Consider the following 19,893-nt stretch of genomic DNA (forward strand, 5'->3'; position numbering starts at 1 on the left):
CCCTATGTAAACAAAGTGGACACTCACTGCAGGCCCCTGTGGCTGAGGAGGCATGCCTGGTCGGACTCCCAGGAGGCCTAGTGGGCCTGGGGGACCATGAGGATAGCCTCCATCAGGCATTCGGCGGCGATCATCCCAATGATGCTGTTCTTCCTCCATTCTTCTCCAGTACATGTCCTCTTCATAACGTCTGAAACATAGAGAATGATACTATAAGTCTATAAGAAAAATACAACCCAAGAATTTAAATCAATAATGATATAAAAAGCAATTTAAAAAATAGCCCAAATCAGTCTAGCTTACATCTCTTTTCTCCTACTGTATCTGATTACCTTTATTTGCTTTAACTAGCAGTAAATGGAAGTGAATCCCAGTGAAAAGAGAAAATAAGTAAACAAAGATAAAAGCAAAACAAAATTTCACAGCCTGAAGACAGGGTTGAAAGAACAAGCACCAGAAACCTCAGAGTTCCTTCTAACCTCTCCCTCTTTACAGGAGACTGTAAACTTAAATGCCTACCTAATGTGGCCAGACCAACAATGTGTGTGAGTGAAAGACTCAAAGCATACATTCAGAAATTTTCTTCATGTCTCCGAAGAAATGTGCTCTCTCCTATTTTTTTCTAAGAGAGAACTTCTGAAGACTACCTTTAATTTCCTCAACTGATACAGGCAGAGAGACAAAGACACTTCTCTACAATGAGGAAAAACAACTGAGATAAATGGCAACTCACATCGTGTTTCACTTTTGGGGACATGTTAAGGGTGGCAGGAACTATGGTAAAGAAGAAAGCACATGCTCTGAGCCACAGCACAGCTATTAATTATTGCCGTAAGGGAATACAGATGGTAATCCCAAGGTCATCAGCATTTTTGTGAAATCTCATGGTCTTTAAGTGTTGGTTCATGTTGGTATCCAAAAAATACCACGTGTACCAAATGAAACACCCACGGACTGAACTTGGACTGTGGGCAGCTAGTGTGTAACCTCTTAATAGTCAACATTTTCAGAATCTAATTTCTTTTTTACCATGTGACTCTCTCCTTCTCAGTTCTATCTTCGCTTTCAGCTTCAAACTAGGATACCAATAACTCCCAAGGTAGTCCTGTCTTTATAGTAAATTTTTGTAACAATTAAGTTTTTAACCAGACAAATCTGTTTAACACAAAACATAAGAAAGAAGTATGTTTCTCAAGTAGCACTGTAGAAACCACCAATTTCTTCAGTCGGGAATAAGCAGTGCTTTTTAGGTCATCCCACTAAGGACAGGAAGAACCATACTTCTATGTTATTTAGGTCTTGAGCTTAAAGGCTCTGGAAAACCATGTTCATTCCAGTACTGAATACTTGGTTATTACTAAAGATGTTTAAGTTAAATAAGGGCAGGGACCTTTATCCATTGTTTACCAATTCATACCTGGTGTCTAACACACTACGTGCTACTTCCTGGCAAACTGTAAGTGCTTAATAAATATTTGATATAACAATAAAAGAGGAAGTAACTGTGTAATCTAGGTATAGAGAAAAATTTCCAGTGCATTACAAAGGCAGAAACTTCATAAAGAATAAGAAAAATAGATTTAGATACCTAAATAAAAATCGATACATACATAACAACAAAGATTTAAAGGTAACATGTTAATAATGTGTTAATAGCTATAATATAAGAAGTATCTGTACAAATCAACAACAGGTAAGTTAAACAAATTCACCACAGAAGAAATGTAAGTGGTTAAGCATGAAATAAAAATTTAATTTGCCTGCAATACAAACAAAGTTGAAACAAAACTGTCTTTCATGTTTCACTCTCTCATTGGCAGAGATTTTAATAAGTTATAGAAGCAGTTCTCAAAGTGTGGTCCAGGGACCCTAGGTGGTTCCTGAGACACCTTCAGGGGGATCCATGACATCAAAATTACTTTCATAATAATAACAAGACATTTGCCTTCTCCATTCTCATTCTCTTATGAGTGTACACTGGAGTTATCCAGAGGCAAAATGTGTTATCACAACCTGTTGCGCAGAGAAGTAGATAGAAAAATCAGGCTACCTTAAGCTAGACATTAAAGAGATTTGAAAAAATATAAAACAATGTCATTCTCATTATTCTGGGGGAGAAATATAGTTATTTTATAGTTAGCATATTATATTTATCCACATTATATTAATAAATATGGTTGATCTAATACTATAATTATCAATATTTAACTACATTTTAATAAACATAAAGTCATTTAAAAATTAATTCATAAATATTTAAACTTCTCAGTTTTCATTTCTAATACAGTAAATGTTGACAGCTATAACCCATATACACAAAAGCTCTTTGGAGTTTTGTAATTATTGAGTATAAAAGGTCCTGAGACCAAAAAGTTTGAGAACCAGTTAAACTATCCAGTACAGGCAAAACGTATGGGTATCTGCCAGTCAAACATTTTCGTTTCTGAGATTTTATTATTAGCAACTAATCATGATTTATGCAATAATATAGCCTCAAGGATGGTCAATGTAATAATTATAATAGGGAAATACTGTAAAAAACCTAAATATCTAACAATATGTAATTGGTTATAAGGAAAATTTTACATCTGCACAAGAGAATACTATGTAGCCATGGAAAATAAGATAAAATAATTCTAGCTTACTTTTAAAAAGAGTTGGTATGTAAATGAAAAAAGTAGGTTATAAAATACACATACATTACACTTGTTTATATTTATCTTAATTATATTTTAAAACTTGTACACAAATCCTCATAGCAGCAGTATTCATGATAGCCCAAAAGTGGAGATGACACAAATGTCCATCAACTGATGAATAAACAAAATATGATACATACACACAATGGAATATTATTCACCTATAAAAAAGAAGTGCTGATATATGCTATAACATGCATGAACCTTGAAAACATTATGCTAAGTGAAAGTAGCCAGACACAAAAGACAACATATTTTGTGATTCCATTTATATGAAATCTCCAGAATAGGTGAATCCATTGAGACAAAGTTTATTAGTGGTTGCCTAGGGGGTAGAGGGAGGAGTTGTGGGGGGGAATAAGGATTGACTACTAATGGGTTTGTGGTTTCTCTTGCAGGTCATGAAAATGTTCTAAAATTGATTGTGGTAATGACTGCACAACTCTGCGAATATAATAAAAACCAGTTAATTGTTACCATTTAAAGATATGCCAATTACATCAGTAAAACTAAACATTTACATATCTCTTGAACATGTTTCTCATTTCTCCTTCCCTGGAGCCTCTAAAGTTTTTATAATAGACGTTTCCTGAGATACAAAAACAAAAACACCCCAAAACCCACACATTATTAATGTCTAGAAGCTACTAAATCTGATATTCTGGATATGTTTATCATGTAACTAAATGTTCTATTTTGCTTGTTTTAAACTGACGCACTTATTTATAGTATTAAACTATTTATGTATTTAAATATATATAAGATACCATTTCCAACTTAATTCCTAATACCAAGGACACAGTCAAATATTAGAATAGCCAATAACTTAGTTTTAATGCATTTCTCTCCTAGACCTAAGATCTTCCTGAGAAGTGAAAACTAAAAGTATATTAAATAGGGACATCCCTGGTGGTCCAGTAGTAAAGAATCCGCCTTACAATGCAGGGTAGGCAGGTTCGATCCTTGGTCAGGGAACTAAGATCCCACATGCTGCGGGGCAATTAAGCCTGCACACCACAACTACTGAGCTCACGCGCCTCAACTACTGAGCTCGCGTGCCTCAACTAGAGAGCCTGCGTGCCACAAACTACAGAGCCCACACGCTCTGGAAACCGCGTGCCACAACTACAGAGCCCGTGTGCCCTGGAGCCTGTGTGTCACAACTAGAGAAGAGAAAACCCACATGCCACAACTAGAGAGAAGCCTGTGCGCCACAACGAAGATCCCGCGTGCCACAACGAAGATCCCGCACGCTTCAATGAAGATCTTGTGTGCCACAACTAAGACCTGACAAAGCCAAAAATAAATAAATAAATAAAATAATAAATAAATCTAAAAAAAAGTATATTAAATAAATCTGGATTGCTTTGAATGGATGTCACATACTCAGAATAGCTACGTTTTTTAGAAAGGCTAAACCACTTATCGTGCTATTAAAGTTAAAGATACTAACCTCATTTCCATTCTCCAGCGTTCCTCTTCTTCTCTTCTTCGCCAATACTCCTCTTTCTGCATTTGCTTCCTCATTTTCTCTTCTTGAATCTTTCTTGCTCGAATACTGGGTTTTACTTCTACTTGCAGATCTGGATTTACTTTTTTCTGTTAATACAGACAAGATATTTGAAAAACCAGCAACCCCTCCAACAACCTACACGTATCTTTAAATCATACAATCCCACATACTCTTTCATCATAGGGGCTTTTATTTGCAAATTTCCTATTTTAAGAGTAAATGCAGTAAAATAAGTTGAATCAGAGGAAAAATTCAGAATACATTCATAAACATTCTTCTTTCCTTCCCACTCCCAAAATTCTTAGTTGTTAAAGTTTATACATTTAGTATGTAAAACGTACATAACTTAGTGCTAACCAATAAAAGAAATCCTTAGAAGACTGATAGATATTAATTTTCCTTTGTTTGTAAGTAAATGATTCTAGATACCTGAGTGTGGGGTTAAAAAGTTTCTTTTCATATAAATGTATTGCCCTTTAACAGACTATTATTTTAACTTTCACTTCTGTGTTTAGAAAACATGAATCTAGTGCATTAGTCCAACCTAATTAAAAACTTTGAATACACTATTTAGATTTAACTTATCACTTGAAGTGTTTTCAATGAAGAATTCCTCATCTCATAATTCATTTTAGTGGGGATTCTGCCAAGATAAAGGAAAAGAATGGAGACCTGACACTTCTTTCAAACACTTCCTGTGATGCAATTATCTTTACATGATTACTTGATCCAAATAATGTTATAGCTTTATTTTGCCACTACAAGTAATGAAATATGATATCATTTTTTCCTAAGTATAACAAACTAGTCAATAAAGACTAAACATCTGACTCCATGTGAGACATTACATGCCAATTCTGGAGTGGGAGTTCATGGACTTAGGGAGTTATTTTTAGAGGCCTTGTTTTTGAATCTAGAATGTTCCAAGACATATAAAAAGAGAAAATAGCTGAAATTTTACTCACTTTATATTGAAGTCTGTGTCTTCGCCCTTTTAAGTGCATCTCCTTAGCATTGGGATCATTAAAGCTGCACTCGCACAATTTGCAATGGAATCGAATTACTTTTCCTTCATCATTTCGTACCTTGATGTGGAAAAAAAAAATTCAAGAATCACAACAGGAATGTTACAGTTGAAGATTTCAATTATAAACCCTCATGGGTTGTAAATAACTTTTAGAATTTGAAGTGAGAAAAAAACAGGGCAATGTCTATACTTTTTAAAAAGGATAATCTACAGAAATGAACTAAAGGTTAGAATTTTTAACTGTAGCATGCAAGACGTGTTAGCATGTATTTGGCTCTTGTAATTAACTTTTAATACTTGTGTCTATATATAAACATTTAGATTTAAATGCAATTAGATACCTTAAATTCTATAATAAATATTTACTCAATACTTGCTACTGGCCAGGTACTGTTCTTGGAAATGGAGATAAAGATGATGAAAGGCATTATTCACATCTATTTCTATAAAGCCCAAGACTTTATACATGTAACTTTACAGAAAACCAGTATCAATTTTTTTCTAACTGCACAACCAGTTAGGAAGACAAGTAGGCTAGAATGTTATTAAAAAGTCTACAGTGAATTCTAAGTTCAAACGATGCAAGTTTTAAAAATTGGTTCTGAACTCAATTCTCTGAAGTTTAAGATGATTTTACCCAACATCACTGGCAATTAAGGTGTTCTGGCTGTACATTTTTTTTTTTTTGACAACCAAGTCTTACTCTTTTAAGAGCTATAACTTTAATTAGTTAATTTATTTTTAAAGAAGTTTATTAACCTTTAAATGTCCTTTTTTTTGGCTGCGCTATGCACGGCATTGTGGAATCTTAGTTCCCCAACCAGGGATCAAACCCATGCCTCCAGCAGTGGAAGCATGAAGCCTCCATCACTGGACCGCCAGGGAATTCCCAAGAGCTATAACTTTAAATTAAAATTGTATATGAACTACTTTCAAACTGCATAGCCCAGTTTTCCACCCTGTAAACAAAGAACTCAATATGTAATTTTTCTTGATGCGGAAAAGGATGAAGGAACAAATAAATACTTGCTAAAAATCTGTAGGCTAGGCACTGTGCTAGGTACTTTATTTCATCTAAGCTTCGTAACTTTGCTAGGAGATAACCAAATTTTATAGATGTAGACACTGAAGCTCAGAGAACTTGTTCTCTACAATTGTTCTACAATACAGCAAAAGTAAAGAGTAGGGCTACACCACTGTATGTTAGTCTTTCTGCTAACAGCAAATATTTATCAAGCCCCTTTGACGTTCCCTCATCCTCCATTTATTAAGTTAGTCTGTAAAACAGGAATAGTTTTCTAATCAGCTTGGGAAATCAAATAAACAGTATCTGTTAAATCAGCAACCTTAATTTTACACATGAAACTGACTGTTCGGAAGGAAATATTTGCTGTCTTTGTCATTTCTGCTGCTCACAATTTTTATTACTTTTTCTGTTCAGAAGAACAGTAGAAGGGTTATATTAAAAGAATGCCTGCCAGATAGATGGAAAGTTACTTCACACCACAGTGATGGCTGTCAGCAGGGAAAGAGAGAAGTTAACAAAAAAATTGTGATGTCACTTAGGCAAGCTTAAAAAAAAAACCTTCAACGAAGATGCCTTTGATATTCCTTTTTAAGTAATCTAAACCTAAAATATAATTGAATATAATTTAATTATACATGTAAAGCATGCTTGTAACAAAGACACACGTCTTCCCTTTATCTGATCTCACAGCAGTAGTATTCTCAAATCAATACCTCCTCCACATAATCATGGCCCACCGGCTGCACATCACTCTGCAAAGCAGCAAGGGACGCAGGTGTGACTGGTTCTGACACTGTGTCTGGCTTTACTTCCGGGATCTGTACAGCAGTGACAGGAGTGCTTTTAGCACATTCGGTTCCTTTTAAGTCTTCTGTTTTACTTCCTGTTGATTGCAGCTTATTACCACCTAGAAGAGCATAAAAGAATTATAGTGATTTAAATTTTCTTTTTGTATAATGTATGGCTTGATACAACAAGAACTTCAGATAAAGTTCTGATCTTTTCTACCAATTGTCAAACTCCTGCCTGACACAGAGCAGGTCAGAAGTTTGAAGAGCCACGTAAACCACTTGGCTTTTTTATCTTATTAATTAAATACATGTCTGAATTTTCTTTCCCGTTCTCTACGTCCCAATATCCAGTGGTGCTCTCTGTCCCCACCATGGCTCTTATGGGATGGAACGGGTCACTGTCCTAAGTTCTAGTAATATAATAAGAATATGACAATGTGGCTGTCTTTGAGGTGCCAACAATTTAAGGGAATATATAAGTCATTAGAGTACAATGTGGCAAGTGCTGTTTAAGTATTAACAGTATTGTGGGAATGTAAAGGAAAGGAGCCACAACCCTTTAAACTGACCCAGTTAAGAATGGCTTTACGAAGGGTGTGACACTTGAGCTGGGCTTTGAAAGAAGAGCAATGAGTATGAACTGTCAGGCAGAAAAAAAGAGAATGATGTCTAAACAGAAAGAGTAGCATGTACAAGAAAAGCACAAAGACATGGCGTTAAAAAGACTATGGGGCTTCCCTGGTGGCGCAGTGGTTGAGAGTCCACCTGCCGATGCAGGGGACACGGGTTTGTGCCCCGGTCTGGGAAGATCCCACATGCTGCGGAGCGGCTGGGCCCGTGAGCCATGGCCGCTGAGCCTGTGCTCCGCAACGGGAGAGGCCACAACAGTGAGAGGCCCGCGTACCACACACACACAAAAAAAAACCATGGCAGTGGCTCTGAAGAGGAAACGACACTTTTTGGAGAAATGCTGTAGTGACAGAAACAAAAGGACTAGATAAACGACTGGAAGAGGCAATAAGAAGAAATGATGTCAGTGAAGTTCTCCATGTGAAAAAGCAGCAGTTTTATGAATTATTTCATGGTACTCTTGTGATGAGACAAAAAGTTAGAATGAGACACTAGTAGGCATCAACAGAACCATACAGATAGTGACCAGTAAATACCTAAAATATGGCTCTAGAACTCAGGTGGGGGTTTTGAATGGGCCCAACTGATTTTAAACTCACTGCATACACAGTGTTATAGATGAGACCACTCATGAATACTAGGTAAGTGAGATGAGGGCCAAAATCAGAATCTTAGGAACACCACCAGTTAATGAACATGAAGGCAGGAGAACCAATAAAGATACCCGAGGAAGAGGTGAGTGGACATGGAATAGAGACAGAGACATGTCTTAAGCTTTAAGGTATAGCAGTCAACTGTGCCAAATGTTAGAGAGGTCAACAGCATGAAACAGAAAACCGGCCACTCAATCAATCAGGCAAGTAGGTCTTTGGTGACTCCTGAAAGCAGTTTCAGAAAAGCACAGAGTTGAAACACTGTAAGAGACTGAGGACTGGATAGTAAGTAGAGAAAATAAGAATTAGGTTAGCAGCCTGAGAAATGGGAAAATATATACATATATTTTCTTAAGATTATGAAAGACACAGGTATACCTGCTGGCTGAAGAAAAGGGAACTGAAAAAATTTCAAGAAAAAAATACATATATATGATTGAATAAGGTCCCAGGAAAGGAGAAGACTGATAAAACAGCAAAAGTAGAAGGGTTAGTCCTGAAATGGAAGAGAAACATCACTTTAACAGAGTTAGAAGGAACACAGAGAATCTTCAGTACTTGCCAACAAAGTTTATTTTGGGTGTAGATGTTTTCTTGGCAGCCATATTTGCAGGCACTGCTGATACTTTAGTGTTGGCTGTGCTATTAAGAGACGAGTTTCCTGTAGTTGTAAGACCTTTCACTGAAGAAGTTGCAATTGATGAAGTATTCACAGTACAATTGCTTGCTGCAACGCTTGAAGGAGAGGCAGTTGGTTTTGAAGCAGACACGGCTGTTGAAGAAGTAGCTTGGCTAACAACGTTTGGTTCTGTTGAAGGAATGGGTTTGCCAAGTTTTGTGTGTAATTTAACCACCTACAAAATAAAAGCATATTTATTTGTCAGGAAACTCAGGGAATGTAAAATCTTTTTAAAAAGTTTGTCTAAAAGACACTATAAAATGAAAATCTTAACTATATTTTTCTTTGTTGTATTTTTTGTTATACATTTTTAGATAAAAACTTATTACTTTCAAAATAATCTCCGTGAAGCAGATATGGATACATATCCCATCTACCACCAGGTAAGGAAATGACTTGGCCACATGCTTACCAACCTAGTTGTAAGCATGACAAAAGGCAGAAAACAATCACATGACTCAATTTCCAGTTGGTGGAAAAAAACGATCTAGTTAAATTTAAAGAAGAAAGGTCTCCAGTCTTTCCTTCCTTAAGCAAAGAGTATTTGATGTCACCTTTATATACATGTAAGCAAGGTGTATAATGCACTCAAAGTTTTCAAATTTTGAAGCCACCTTTACTTTAAACCCCCCACTGAAAAAGGAAAAGAAAACAGAGTAAGACATAAGGGTGTGTGGGAAAAAAACACCTACTTTCTGATGCTTAGCACCACGAATGTGGGCAGCATACGCATCTGCTCCTGTACAAGACACATCGCAGAGCTCACAACGTAGCTGATTTTGAGTCCCACGAGTGGAGTTGTTGCTGCTGCTGGTATTCTGTGAGGCTTTCAATGCAGCTTCTTTTTTTTTATGTTTCTGCCCTTCTAAATGTTCTTTGTAAGTCTGTTTCAAACAAAAAATAAATTTTGCTTCACTAATTTTCTATCTACATCATTTGAAATTATTCAATTCTCAAATCTCTAATACTCATTAAAAAATCAGCACTACACATTTTTTAAACGCAACTGAACAACAGCATGTGGTTTCCCTACATATATATCAGTGGTTCTCTGTACCCTTGTTTTCTAAGAATACATTTGCCTAACACCTTCTTTTATTTTTCAAACACAGAATGCATTTTCACATAGGATCTGTGTTAGAATCCATGCCACCCTAAACAAAAGCCTATCTAAAATATTTAACAGCCAAAATTTTATCTCTTTCGAAGGAAAAATAGTATTATTGTAATACTAGCCATCAAAATAGTGAAATTATATATTAAAAATTGTCTTCAGGGCTTCCCTGGTGGTGCAGTGGTTAAGAATCCACACGCTAATGCAGGGGACATGGGTTCGAGCCCTGGTCCGGGAAGGTCCCACATGCTGCAGAGCAACTAAGCCCGTGCACCACAACAACTGAGCCTGCGCTCTAGAGCCCACGAGCCACAACTACTGAGCCCGTGCGCCTAGAGCCTGTGCTCCGCAACAAGAGAAGCCCACGCACTGCAACCAAGAGTATCCCCTGCTCGCTACAACCAGAGAAAAGCAGGCACGCAGCAACAAAGACCCAATGCAGCCAAAAATAAAAAACAAAACAAAAAACCATTGAAAAAAATTGTCTTCAATGCAGATGACTGAAGAAGGTAGCTTTATTAAAATGAGAGGAGGTCAATAAGGACTGCTGGGTAGTTTGTTTTTTCTTGAGTGGGGCTAGATAGTTACTCTTTCCTATATTATTTAAAAAATTGTTTTAATACAGACATATGATTAGCATAAAATTATATATACAGCATAGAATCTCAGAGCTCGATGAGACTTTGGAGATTAACTAAAACAACAATTTTCTAAATTTTCAACAAGAGAATCCCTCCTCAAAATGAAATCTTGTTCACAAGTAAGGAAAGTTACCGTTTTTGAAACAAAAGAGGAAGGCATAAGACCTAGCCACCTGATTCTCCTCTCACTATCTGCGGCAGTCTAAAGTGGCCCCGTGAAGCAGTCTGAACCTCAATTATTTAGGACAAGTCCTTATTACAGAACTGAGGAAACAAAAGCCCAAAGAAGTTAAGGTCTCCAAGTTGCCCAGGGCCACAAGTTACTTGCAGAGAGGACTGGAACCACAGTCCCTTATATGTGAACCAACTTATTCTCCCTCCTTATGTCTACACTAGACTCCAACTCACCCTACCTCACCACCTCAATGGTATTTTTCTCTAAGGCTCGTTAATCCCTTATGGCACTGCCTCTGACTTGCAGAAGTACCCTTGGCCTGTTCTTGTGTAACCATCCAGCTCCCCCAGATCAATGGTCAGCCTTATATATATACTCATTTTAAATGCTGCAATTAACCTATCACCCTACAGCCATGGTCTATCCTTTTATATGATACCACATATTCAACAAGTCTCTTATGGTTTGCATTTGCCACTCATAGCATCATTACCTTTAAAACAGTCACTACTAAGATACACTCCTCAAATCCTAAAACCAACATTCTTGTTCCCGTTCAGGTTTGATCTTGGGTTGCTGCAAACATTCCCCACCTGTCTCCTCTCCCCCAACCAAGTAATCACAATGAACCTGTTTCCTATCATACTGAAAATAGGAAAAAAGAAGGTTTTATGTTACTAGCCACATATATTAAAATATTCCCTAATTTGGTGTAACTCAGCAAATGCTGGAAACTGAAAATACCCTACAAATTCTGTTTTGAAAAGTAGAAGAACTAATCTAGTAAATTAAAAAGAAGGTACACAGGTTGGGCAAGGGTGGGAGTGGATATAACTGGAAGAAACTACTAAAGAGTCAAAATCTGATCTTTTCAAATACTATGCCTTTTGTCCACCAAACTGCTTATCAAAGTTTTATACGAAAACTAGATACTCTTAAATAAAGTATTAACAAATAAAGTTGGGAAGGGAGCTGAACTCACTAGATTTTATAAATAGACTCTTCCCTAAATCACTTATTTTAAGTTTAGCAACAGGAAAAAAACCAAAAAAACAAAAAACCCAACCACTGAAGACTCATGGTAAAGCATACAACATAAGTACCTGTGGTCCAGCACAGCTGATCTTACAAACATCACAATAGTGAATCTGGGGTGGTTTGGGAGGCTGTTTTGGTTTCAGTTGTTTATTTTGGAATGGTGCTTTTTTAGTGAAGGTGGTCCCTGTCCAAGCAGCTGTTGCAGCAGCTGCCGCCGCCGCCGCCGCTGCCTGCTTCTGTTGCTGCTGCTGTTGTTGGTAGTAGGAGGACGCAGCTGAATAGACGGCTGCTTCGTAACCTGAATAAGATGTACCTTACAGATAAAATCAAACAAAGGTTATATTACATAATTATAAAAGGCCAAGATAAATGCTATGAATGTAAATCCAATAAATGCTGCTAGTAAAGGGAGGTTTTCATGTGCCTATTTACAAAATTTACAAAACCTGGGGAAAAAAATCTCACTTATCTTCCTTTTAATGTAAGTCAACCAACATAGTATTTACACAATACGTGCCAGGTGTCATGGAGATATGAAGTTAAGAATAAGACTTGGACACTGCTTTCAAGAAGGCTTATAGTTCCGTCGGAGGGAAGTGATAGGCTTGATAAACTTATGTGGTTATAGAACCTGTTATTAGTATTTCCCCAAGCAGAATTCCTCTGAATAATTTGGGAAGTGCTGGATTTGAGGAAGAGTCTGAACTAGGATACTAGAAAGGAAAAAAAAAGAAAGTCATGAAAGTAAGATTTTACATGCTTGGTGGCTTAGAGGATAAAATATGTGAAAGAAGAGGAAAACACACAAAGATGACACCAAGATTCTGAATCCCAGGGACTGACTGATGGGTTGTGCAACCAATAAAAGGAAGGAGCTGATAGAAGCTGGTCTGGAGAGGCAAGGTGAATAAAGCTTAGCAGAAGTCCATAATATGGAGTTGGAGTTCAAATGAACATCTAGGACAACAAAGAAAAGATTTTGAAATAAAGAACCAAATACACTGGTTCTCATCTTCCAAAAGGTGAAAAAGCACTGAATTTTCTGCTTAAATGTATGGATTCTATCCATTTCCATTGTTCAAAGTCTTTGATGAATAACACATTAGACTAGTTATTGATATAATATATACATGCTGTAATGTTATGATTATGTTATCGCAAAACTGGAAAACTGAATGCTTCCTAAACTAAGATCTCTGGAAATTTGTTGGACTCCCTAATTATCATCCTTTCCCCTAAAGTGGAAATGAGTGGGCCAAGAGTTAAGGGTCAAGAGAGAGATTCCTAGTTGCCATGATGGCACAGGAGAACGACTTAAGGAAAACTGAACTTTTTGGTATCTCAAATGCAGGCTGCTATACTGAGGAGTAAAGACTTACGACACATTGACTCCAATATATCTTACACACACAGGGGAGAAAATAAGAATTGGAAAGGTGAAGTTTAAGATGCATGGGAAATCAGAATCATAGGAATCTGAAAGTGGAGAGAGAGAGAGAGAGAGAGAGAGAGAGAGAGAGAGAGAGAGAGAGAGAGAGAGAGAGAAAGTAGTTGGGCTACTTATATTATATAAATGCTTATGAAGATATAAAGAAAGAAAATGTGGTAACGGAAGAAAACACCTAAAAATGAAAGCAGAAAGAAGCAGGTAAACACATCAATAATAAGCATATGATCAGAGTTCTAAAAATTAGAAAACACTTGGTATAATTGGTTAAAAGAAAAATTCTATAAATCAATAAATTCTTTGTCAGTCCTACAAGTGGCCTCTATTACTGAAGTTTGTGATAAAAGAATATAATTAAGCTCACAGCCAAATACTTTCACATTTATAGTCAGAAACACGTACAGTTTAAATTTCGCTCTTTAAACAACACCATAAAATTGTCTGATTTTTAAAATAACAAAGCTACTTGTGGATTATTACTGGTTAGGACCATAATTTCTATATAAAATCTTTATTAATATAAAATTTCCAAATGACTAGTTGTGTGTAGGAACTGTAAACATGCCACTTAAAATATAACTTCAGGAATTATGTATCAAGAAAATAAAAAGGAGAATAAGGGCAGCAGCATCCTACAATGCTGGATGACCAGGACTTCTAGCGGTTTTTTTTGTTCCTTTGGCAGCACCTCACGGCTTGCGGGATCTTAGTTCCCCAACCAGGGATTGAACCCAGGCCTACAGCAGTGAGAGCGCTGAGTACTAACCATTGGAAATGCCAGGGAATTCCCTAGGTTTAAAATTGAGAATCCACAATATGGGAAGCAGTGTTCCAGACACAGTGAAGTCTCACAACAGAACTGTAAGTTAGGTATTGCAGGTATTACTATACTTACTTTAGAGATGAAACAACTGAGGCTAAGAGATCGTAAGGTCCTCTGTGTTATTTAAACAACAAAAATCACTAGGTTAAGCAAAATATTTACAAAATAACCTCCTTCATTTGTACACATGTAGTCTAAAACTAATAAAAAGGTAAGCTTAATTATAGCTTACTACTTAGCTTTTTAAAAAAAAAAATCAAAGCATAAACTGAAAGGTAGGCTGAAGGTTCTGGAATTCTGCTAAGGAATACCTTTAAATCTCCTATAACTACTAGGAAACAAACGTACATTTCTTATATAGCACTATGGGAAAATAAATATAAGGATGTGTCTCTAAATTAAGTAAAAGCTCAATTTGGAAATGCTAAAACAGTTTCACTTAAAAAGCACCTTTATTATAAATACCTGTCAATTAGAAAGTTGCATAATTATAGCAGTTAAAATATAATTTTTAAAGGTATGGTATCAGAAACAAAAACTATCACTTCAACAGTAAATGCATCATACTACAAGTCATCATTTCGTAGGTACCAATACTCTAGAACTCATTTTTAATGAGATAAAAAGAATAGCTGACTTAAGTTGTAGCTGATATAAAACTGCAGATACAGAATTCAGAAGCCCTAATAATGATCTCTCTGGATGGCAATTTCACATTGTGTATCACATGTTCCTTAAAAAGTGTATACTCTGATGTAACAGTTCCAAATCTAGGAATTTATCCTAGGGAAACAACTGGTAAACACACAAATCTTTACATAAAAGGATGTTTATCTAGTGTCGTTTCTAGTTTTTCCTTAATATGAAACTAAGTGTCCCCAAAAAGAACCTTTAAAATGTGGTACATGCATACAATAAGACAGTATTAGTCATTAAAAACTATGTTTTTCTAAGCATAGGTCTTGGTTTCTAAATACCAATGCCATACAGAAACCAAGGCGCTCCTTTGTGAAATGGCTAATTGTGAGTCTAGGGCAGGAAAGGCTCAAAGTTTGTTGTGGTTTTGCATTTTATTTATTCCTTAATACACTGTCTTATTCTGTGCAGGATTTAGGATGATATGGGCAATTTCAGTTATCTCTTGATGTTTTGTTGCATCTTGGCTGTTAGAAGCCTAGCTACTGAATTTTTAAAATATTTTTTTATTTCTCAGAGGTTTTTTATCTCTTTCCCTATGTCAAATGCTATGCTGGATGCTAGGGGTACAATGGTGAATCAGGCAGAATAACATCTTACTGTGCCAGAAAGGAAAGAAGTGCTCAAAGACAAGTGATGCCAAATTCAAAAGACTCAGAGTTGGTTTGAAAAGGATCTCACTGGCCAAATTTGGGACACTGTGTGCCTCAGAAAGAAAAATGAAAGCAATGGATACTACATTGAATAAAAAAGGAGCCCACAGTAATACTAAAAAAGAAGGGGTGAGGGGACTCCTTTTTAGGGAAGAATGTCTAAGAATCCAAATCCTTTTGCATTGATTCTTAGTAAAAGGATTTTGCATTCACCATTGGAGAACCTGATTCAGTTACTGAGATTTTCATAGGATCTAACACCTTAGAGAGAAAGGTAGTTGAGTAATAGGCCCACAGATTACTTGGTTAATTATAAAATGGAAAAAGGTAACTTTACAATGGAAAGATCTGGTAGTCACCACTTTAATCAGTGATTATACTTGGCACCATCAATAAGGAATAAACTGACATTTATTTTGTGCACCTGATGTGCTGAAATGTAATGCTCACATAGGCAGTTTAATTAACTAAAAAGCTGCCAGAATCTAAACATAAAAGAAATCAGGTAAATCTAGATTGTGGGATATTCTACAAGACTGGTCTGAACTCTTCAAAAACATCAAGGTCATGAAAGACAAGATAAAAACAGGGGTTATTCTACATTAAAGGAAACTGAAGCTAACAACCAAATACAACCCATAATCCTTGACTGGACCGTAAATTTAAAACAAAGCACAAACACAAATACATTAACCACAGAGAAAGCCCAGCCATAAAAGACATTTGTGGACAACTGGAGAAAATTTATTAGATAATATCCATGTCCAATTCCTTATCTGAATTGTGGCTATATAAAAGAATGCCCCTATTCTTAGGAAATACATGTGGAAGAATTATAGGCAAAGCACCATGTTGCCTGCAACTTACAAAACACTGCTAAACCATTTGAAAATATGTTTAAAGAGAGGCGAGATAAAGCAAATGTAACAAAATAATACTTGGTGAGTCTAGGTAAATGTTGTGCGGGCATTTGTTGTACTATAATATTTTTTCACTTTTCTGCAGAATTAAAATTTTCTAAAATTGGGGAAAAAACATGAATCCAAGGAATGGTGTATCTCTATACTTAGAAAGAACATTCACAATGAGGAAAGGAGTTTACACTACAGTAGATACAAGACAAATTCATTTTTATAAAGAAACCATGATGTTTATATATGCATATTCCCATGGAAGAAAGTCTAGAAGGACATGCACTAAAATGTTAATGGTAATTAATGTCTAGGGGTAGATGTCTAGTAATTTAATTTTTTCTCCTTTTTAATCCATACTTTCAAGGTTTAAAATGATGTATTACTTACATAATAAAGCAGTACATAAAAATAATTATCTTCATTCTGTGTAAGGTATATTCGAGCAACTGAGAGAGACAAACACTGAGACAGAGAAAAGATAATGGGAGAAGGAGCACAGGCAGGAGAGAAACAAGGAGTAGGAAAGGATACTATCGTATTCCTTATTTTGTTAAAGCTAATGTGGATTTTTTTTTTAGTGTCCAAACAGATTTCATTGAAATAACTCCATTTACAGTTATAACTAGCTAATCAGAGAAAGGCAGAAAAGTTGTATCTGGGCAATCCTGAATAACATCTCCTCATGCCAGTTCATTTCCACATGGCTGTCTTAATTAACTTATAAATGTGTTCCCATTGCTCCCCTTCTTGAGATCTCCTCTTTAGCACCCTGTCTGCCCACAGGATAAACACAGACACCACAGCAGACCCTACAAAACTTTCCACACTGACATTTCCAGCCTCAGCTCCTCATAGTTACCCCATGTATCCTATATTCCAGCCACAATAACTGTTGATCCCAAATACATCATGCCTGCCTGATTTCTATCCCTAGCACCAAGCACAGGATTTGACATAGGGTAAGAGATTAAAAAATCTCTAAAAAATAAAAAAATAGTTTAGAAATTCAGTAGCTAGGCTACCACAAGAACATCAAGAGGTAAGAAATGCAACGGCCTATGTCACCTTAAATCCTCCATGGAACAAGACAGCATATTAAGGAATAAATAAAATGCAAAACAACAACAAACCATACAGTAATACAAGGCTAAGTGTCTTCAAAAAAGCCATGTGTGACTTTCATCACTGCAACACTACAAAGTACCTCAGCTGGAAATTAGGAAGAGCAGTGGGCACAGCAAGAAGGTTTTAGTAATTATTCTTCTCCAGGGAAAATATATGATTATTTAAGGAAAATAAATCTGCTCTGTCCTTCCAAGAGATGTGTTATATAACCATAATCTTATAGATGTTTATAAAGGCCCCCAATATTTTCAAGGTTACTTATTCCTGAGGATAAATATGAAAATATAGCTTCTTGAGAGATGAAAAAAATATAAAGAATCTGTCAGTGGTTATTTCCTGAAGTTAACTTTGAACTTTCAAACTCATTTGGAAAAGTCAGACAGGAAATGACCCTGTAGAATACTAGGTGTTATTTTATCTAATTAATAAAAAACAAACAAACAAACCAAAAAAACCCTTACAACTTCGATTATGGTTCATTTGTCACATTATGCACATATATTTGTATTAACGCCTATCAATTAATCCAATTCTTGCTACTGGGAGTAAGATCATTCCATAGAAAATCAAGATAGTTTCTTGGTGAGTCTCTTTTTAATTTGCTTACTCATTTAAACACAGTTTATCAGCCTTACCAGAATAAGTAACTGCCGTGGTACTATAAGTAGCACTCTGGGTATAGGACGGCACCACAGTAGCTGCAGCTGCTACTGGCTGTACGGTGGAGGATACAGGATAAATGGAGAAAGTAGTGGTAGCTGGACTTGGTGTGGCTGGTTTTATGGCTGTCACTTGTCGAGTTTGCTGGGCTTGTGTATACTGAGTTGCACCTTGGCTATAACCTGCTTTAGGGGCTAAATTGGGAAAGAGACATCAGAAAATTAGAAGGGTGAACCACTATAGTTACTGTACCAATATCCTAGAAAAAAAAAAAGTAAACATCATGAACTGTAAATTTTATGTTAGCAATTTCTTCTTGATAAAATTCTTATCACCAACTTAATAAAATATAGCATCTGTATAAATTTACTATCCCTCCACATATGCTTTTTACATATTTCCAAAATGACATTTGTCAAAACTTCTCACTAACTAAAACACCAGCACTATTTAAAACATGTTAGCAATAAACAAAGTTTTTAGAAAAGGGTATGTGTGTGTGTGTGTGTGTGTGTATTTGGGCTAGTCAGTCTACTTGAGAGTTATGCTTAATATTGGGAACAGAATAGAGAGAGCCTCAAAGTATAATTTAAGTCACAGTGAAGTTTTCAATGTTTAATTACATGGAACTTGTTCATATACTATTCATGGCATTTTACTGATTTTATCCATAGTGAACTTCAATCTAATTACAACCCACAAGGTGCTACTGACTTAATTCTTCAAATGTCAATAGCATGAGTGCAGCTGTTCTTAAATGGCTAGCATTAATGTCTCTGCTAAACTTTCCACTGCCCTTGAACATATTAAAACAAATGTATACTTTAAGAATCTGAGACTTATTATCACTAAATTAATAATTAATCTGTTATTAATAATCAGTAAAGCATACAAATGTAATTTTCTGAGAAAGGCCCAAATATCAGGGGCCAAACTCATTTCATGCCTAGTTAAGTAAAGGTATTTGAAATAAATAGCACTTAAGAGTTTATAAAACTTTTCCTACACATAGTATGAAATTTGATCCACACAACATATAGAAGAGTACAACATTTTACCAAAAAACCCTGATGTCCAGGAGCTAAATGATTCACAGAAGTCACATGGTCAATGTCAGAGTTCAGACTACACCAAGGTCTTCTGACTCTTAGATCACTTCAGTACTCTTAAGCACAATCTATCTAACCTTGGTAACTAATCAGGAAGTTCATTATAGTTCACTGTACCCACAAATCATTAGAAAAGAGACGATAAGAAAAGTCAGGGTCATTATAATGCAAAATATTTTTAAACCACTTTTAAGGGACTCATAAAATCAATCTTAGAACTAAAAGTACCCTAGAAAGATCTGAGTCAGGACTTCCCTGGTGGCACAGTGGTTAAGAATCCACCTGCTGGGCCTCCCTGGTGGCGCAGTGGTTGAGAGTCTGCCTGCCGATGCAGGGGACGCGGGTTCGTGCCCCGGTCCAGGAGGATCCCACTTGCCGCGGAGCGGCTAGGCCCGTGAGCTGTGGCTGCTGGGCCTGCGCGCCCAAAGCCTGTGCTCCACAACGGGAGAGGTCACAACAGTGAGAGGCCCGTGTACAGC

General features: G+C 36.3%; 1 protein-coding gene across 4 annotated transcripts in view; it reads right to left on the reverse strand.

Annotated features, from left to right (window-relative positions):
• The window catches only part of ZFR (zinc finger RNA binding protein), a 75,443-nt gene that overhangs the window by 33,438 nt on the left and 22,112 nt on the right, over nucleotides 1–19,893 (reverse strand). For all 4 annotated transcript variants that reach the window (XR_003792698.1, XM_029217105.1, XM_029217104.1 and 1 more), the window contains 8 exons: nucleotides 18,281–18,499; nucleotides 12,053–12,300; nucleotides 9,712–9,903; nucleotides 8,903–9,194; nucleotides 6,980–7,173; nucleotides 5,178–5,297; nucleotides 4,153–4,298; nucleotides 28–190 (listed from right to left, as the gene is read on the reverse strand). Coding sequence is in view for 3 of the 4 variants with exons in the window: in XM_029217105.1 (XP_029072938.1) it covers nucleotides 28–190; nucleotides 4,153–4,298; nucleotides 5,178–5,297; nucleotides 6,980–7,173; nucleotides 8,903–9,194; nucleotides 9,712–9,903; nucleotides 12,053–12,300; nucleotides 18,281–18,499 (1,574 nt within the window). In the remaining variant the exon portion in view is untranslated. The remainder of the gene's footprint in view (nucleotides 1–27; nucleotides 191–4,152; nucleotides 4,299–5,177; nucleotides 5,298–6,979; nucleotides 7,174–8,902; nucleotides 9,195–9,711; nucleotides 9,904–12,052; nucleotides 12,301–18,280; nucleotides 18,500–19,893) is intronic.

This window comes from Monodon monoceros, unplaced genomic scaffold (genome assembly GCF_005190385.1).
Source record: "Monodon monoceros isolate NGI ecotype Baffin Bay Population unplaced genomic scaffold, NGI_Narwhal_1 Super_Scaffold_12, whole genome shotgun sequence".
Taxonomy (NCBI): Eukaryota; Metazoa; Chordata; class Mammalia; order Artiodactyla; family Monodontidae; genus Monodon; species Monodon monoceros.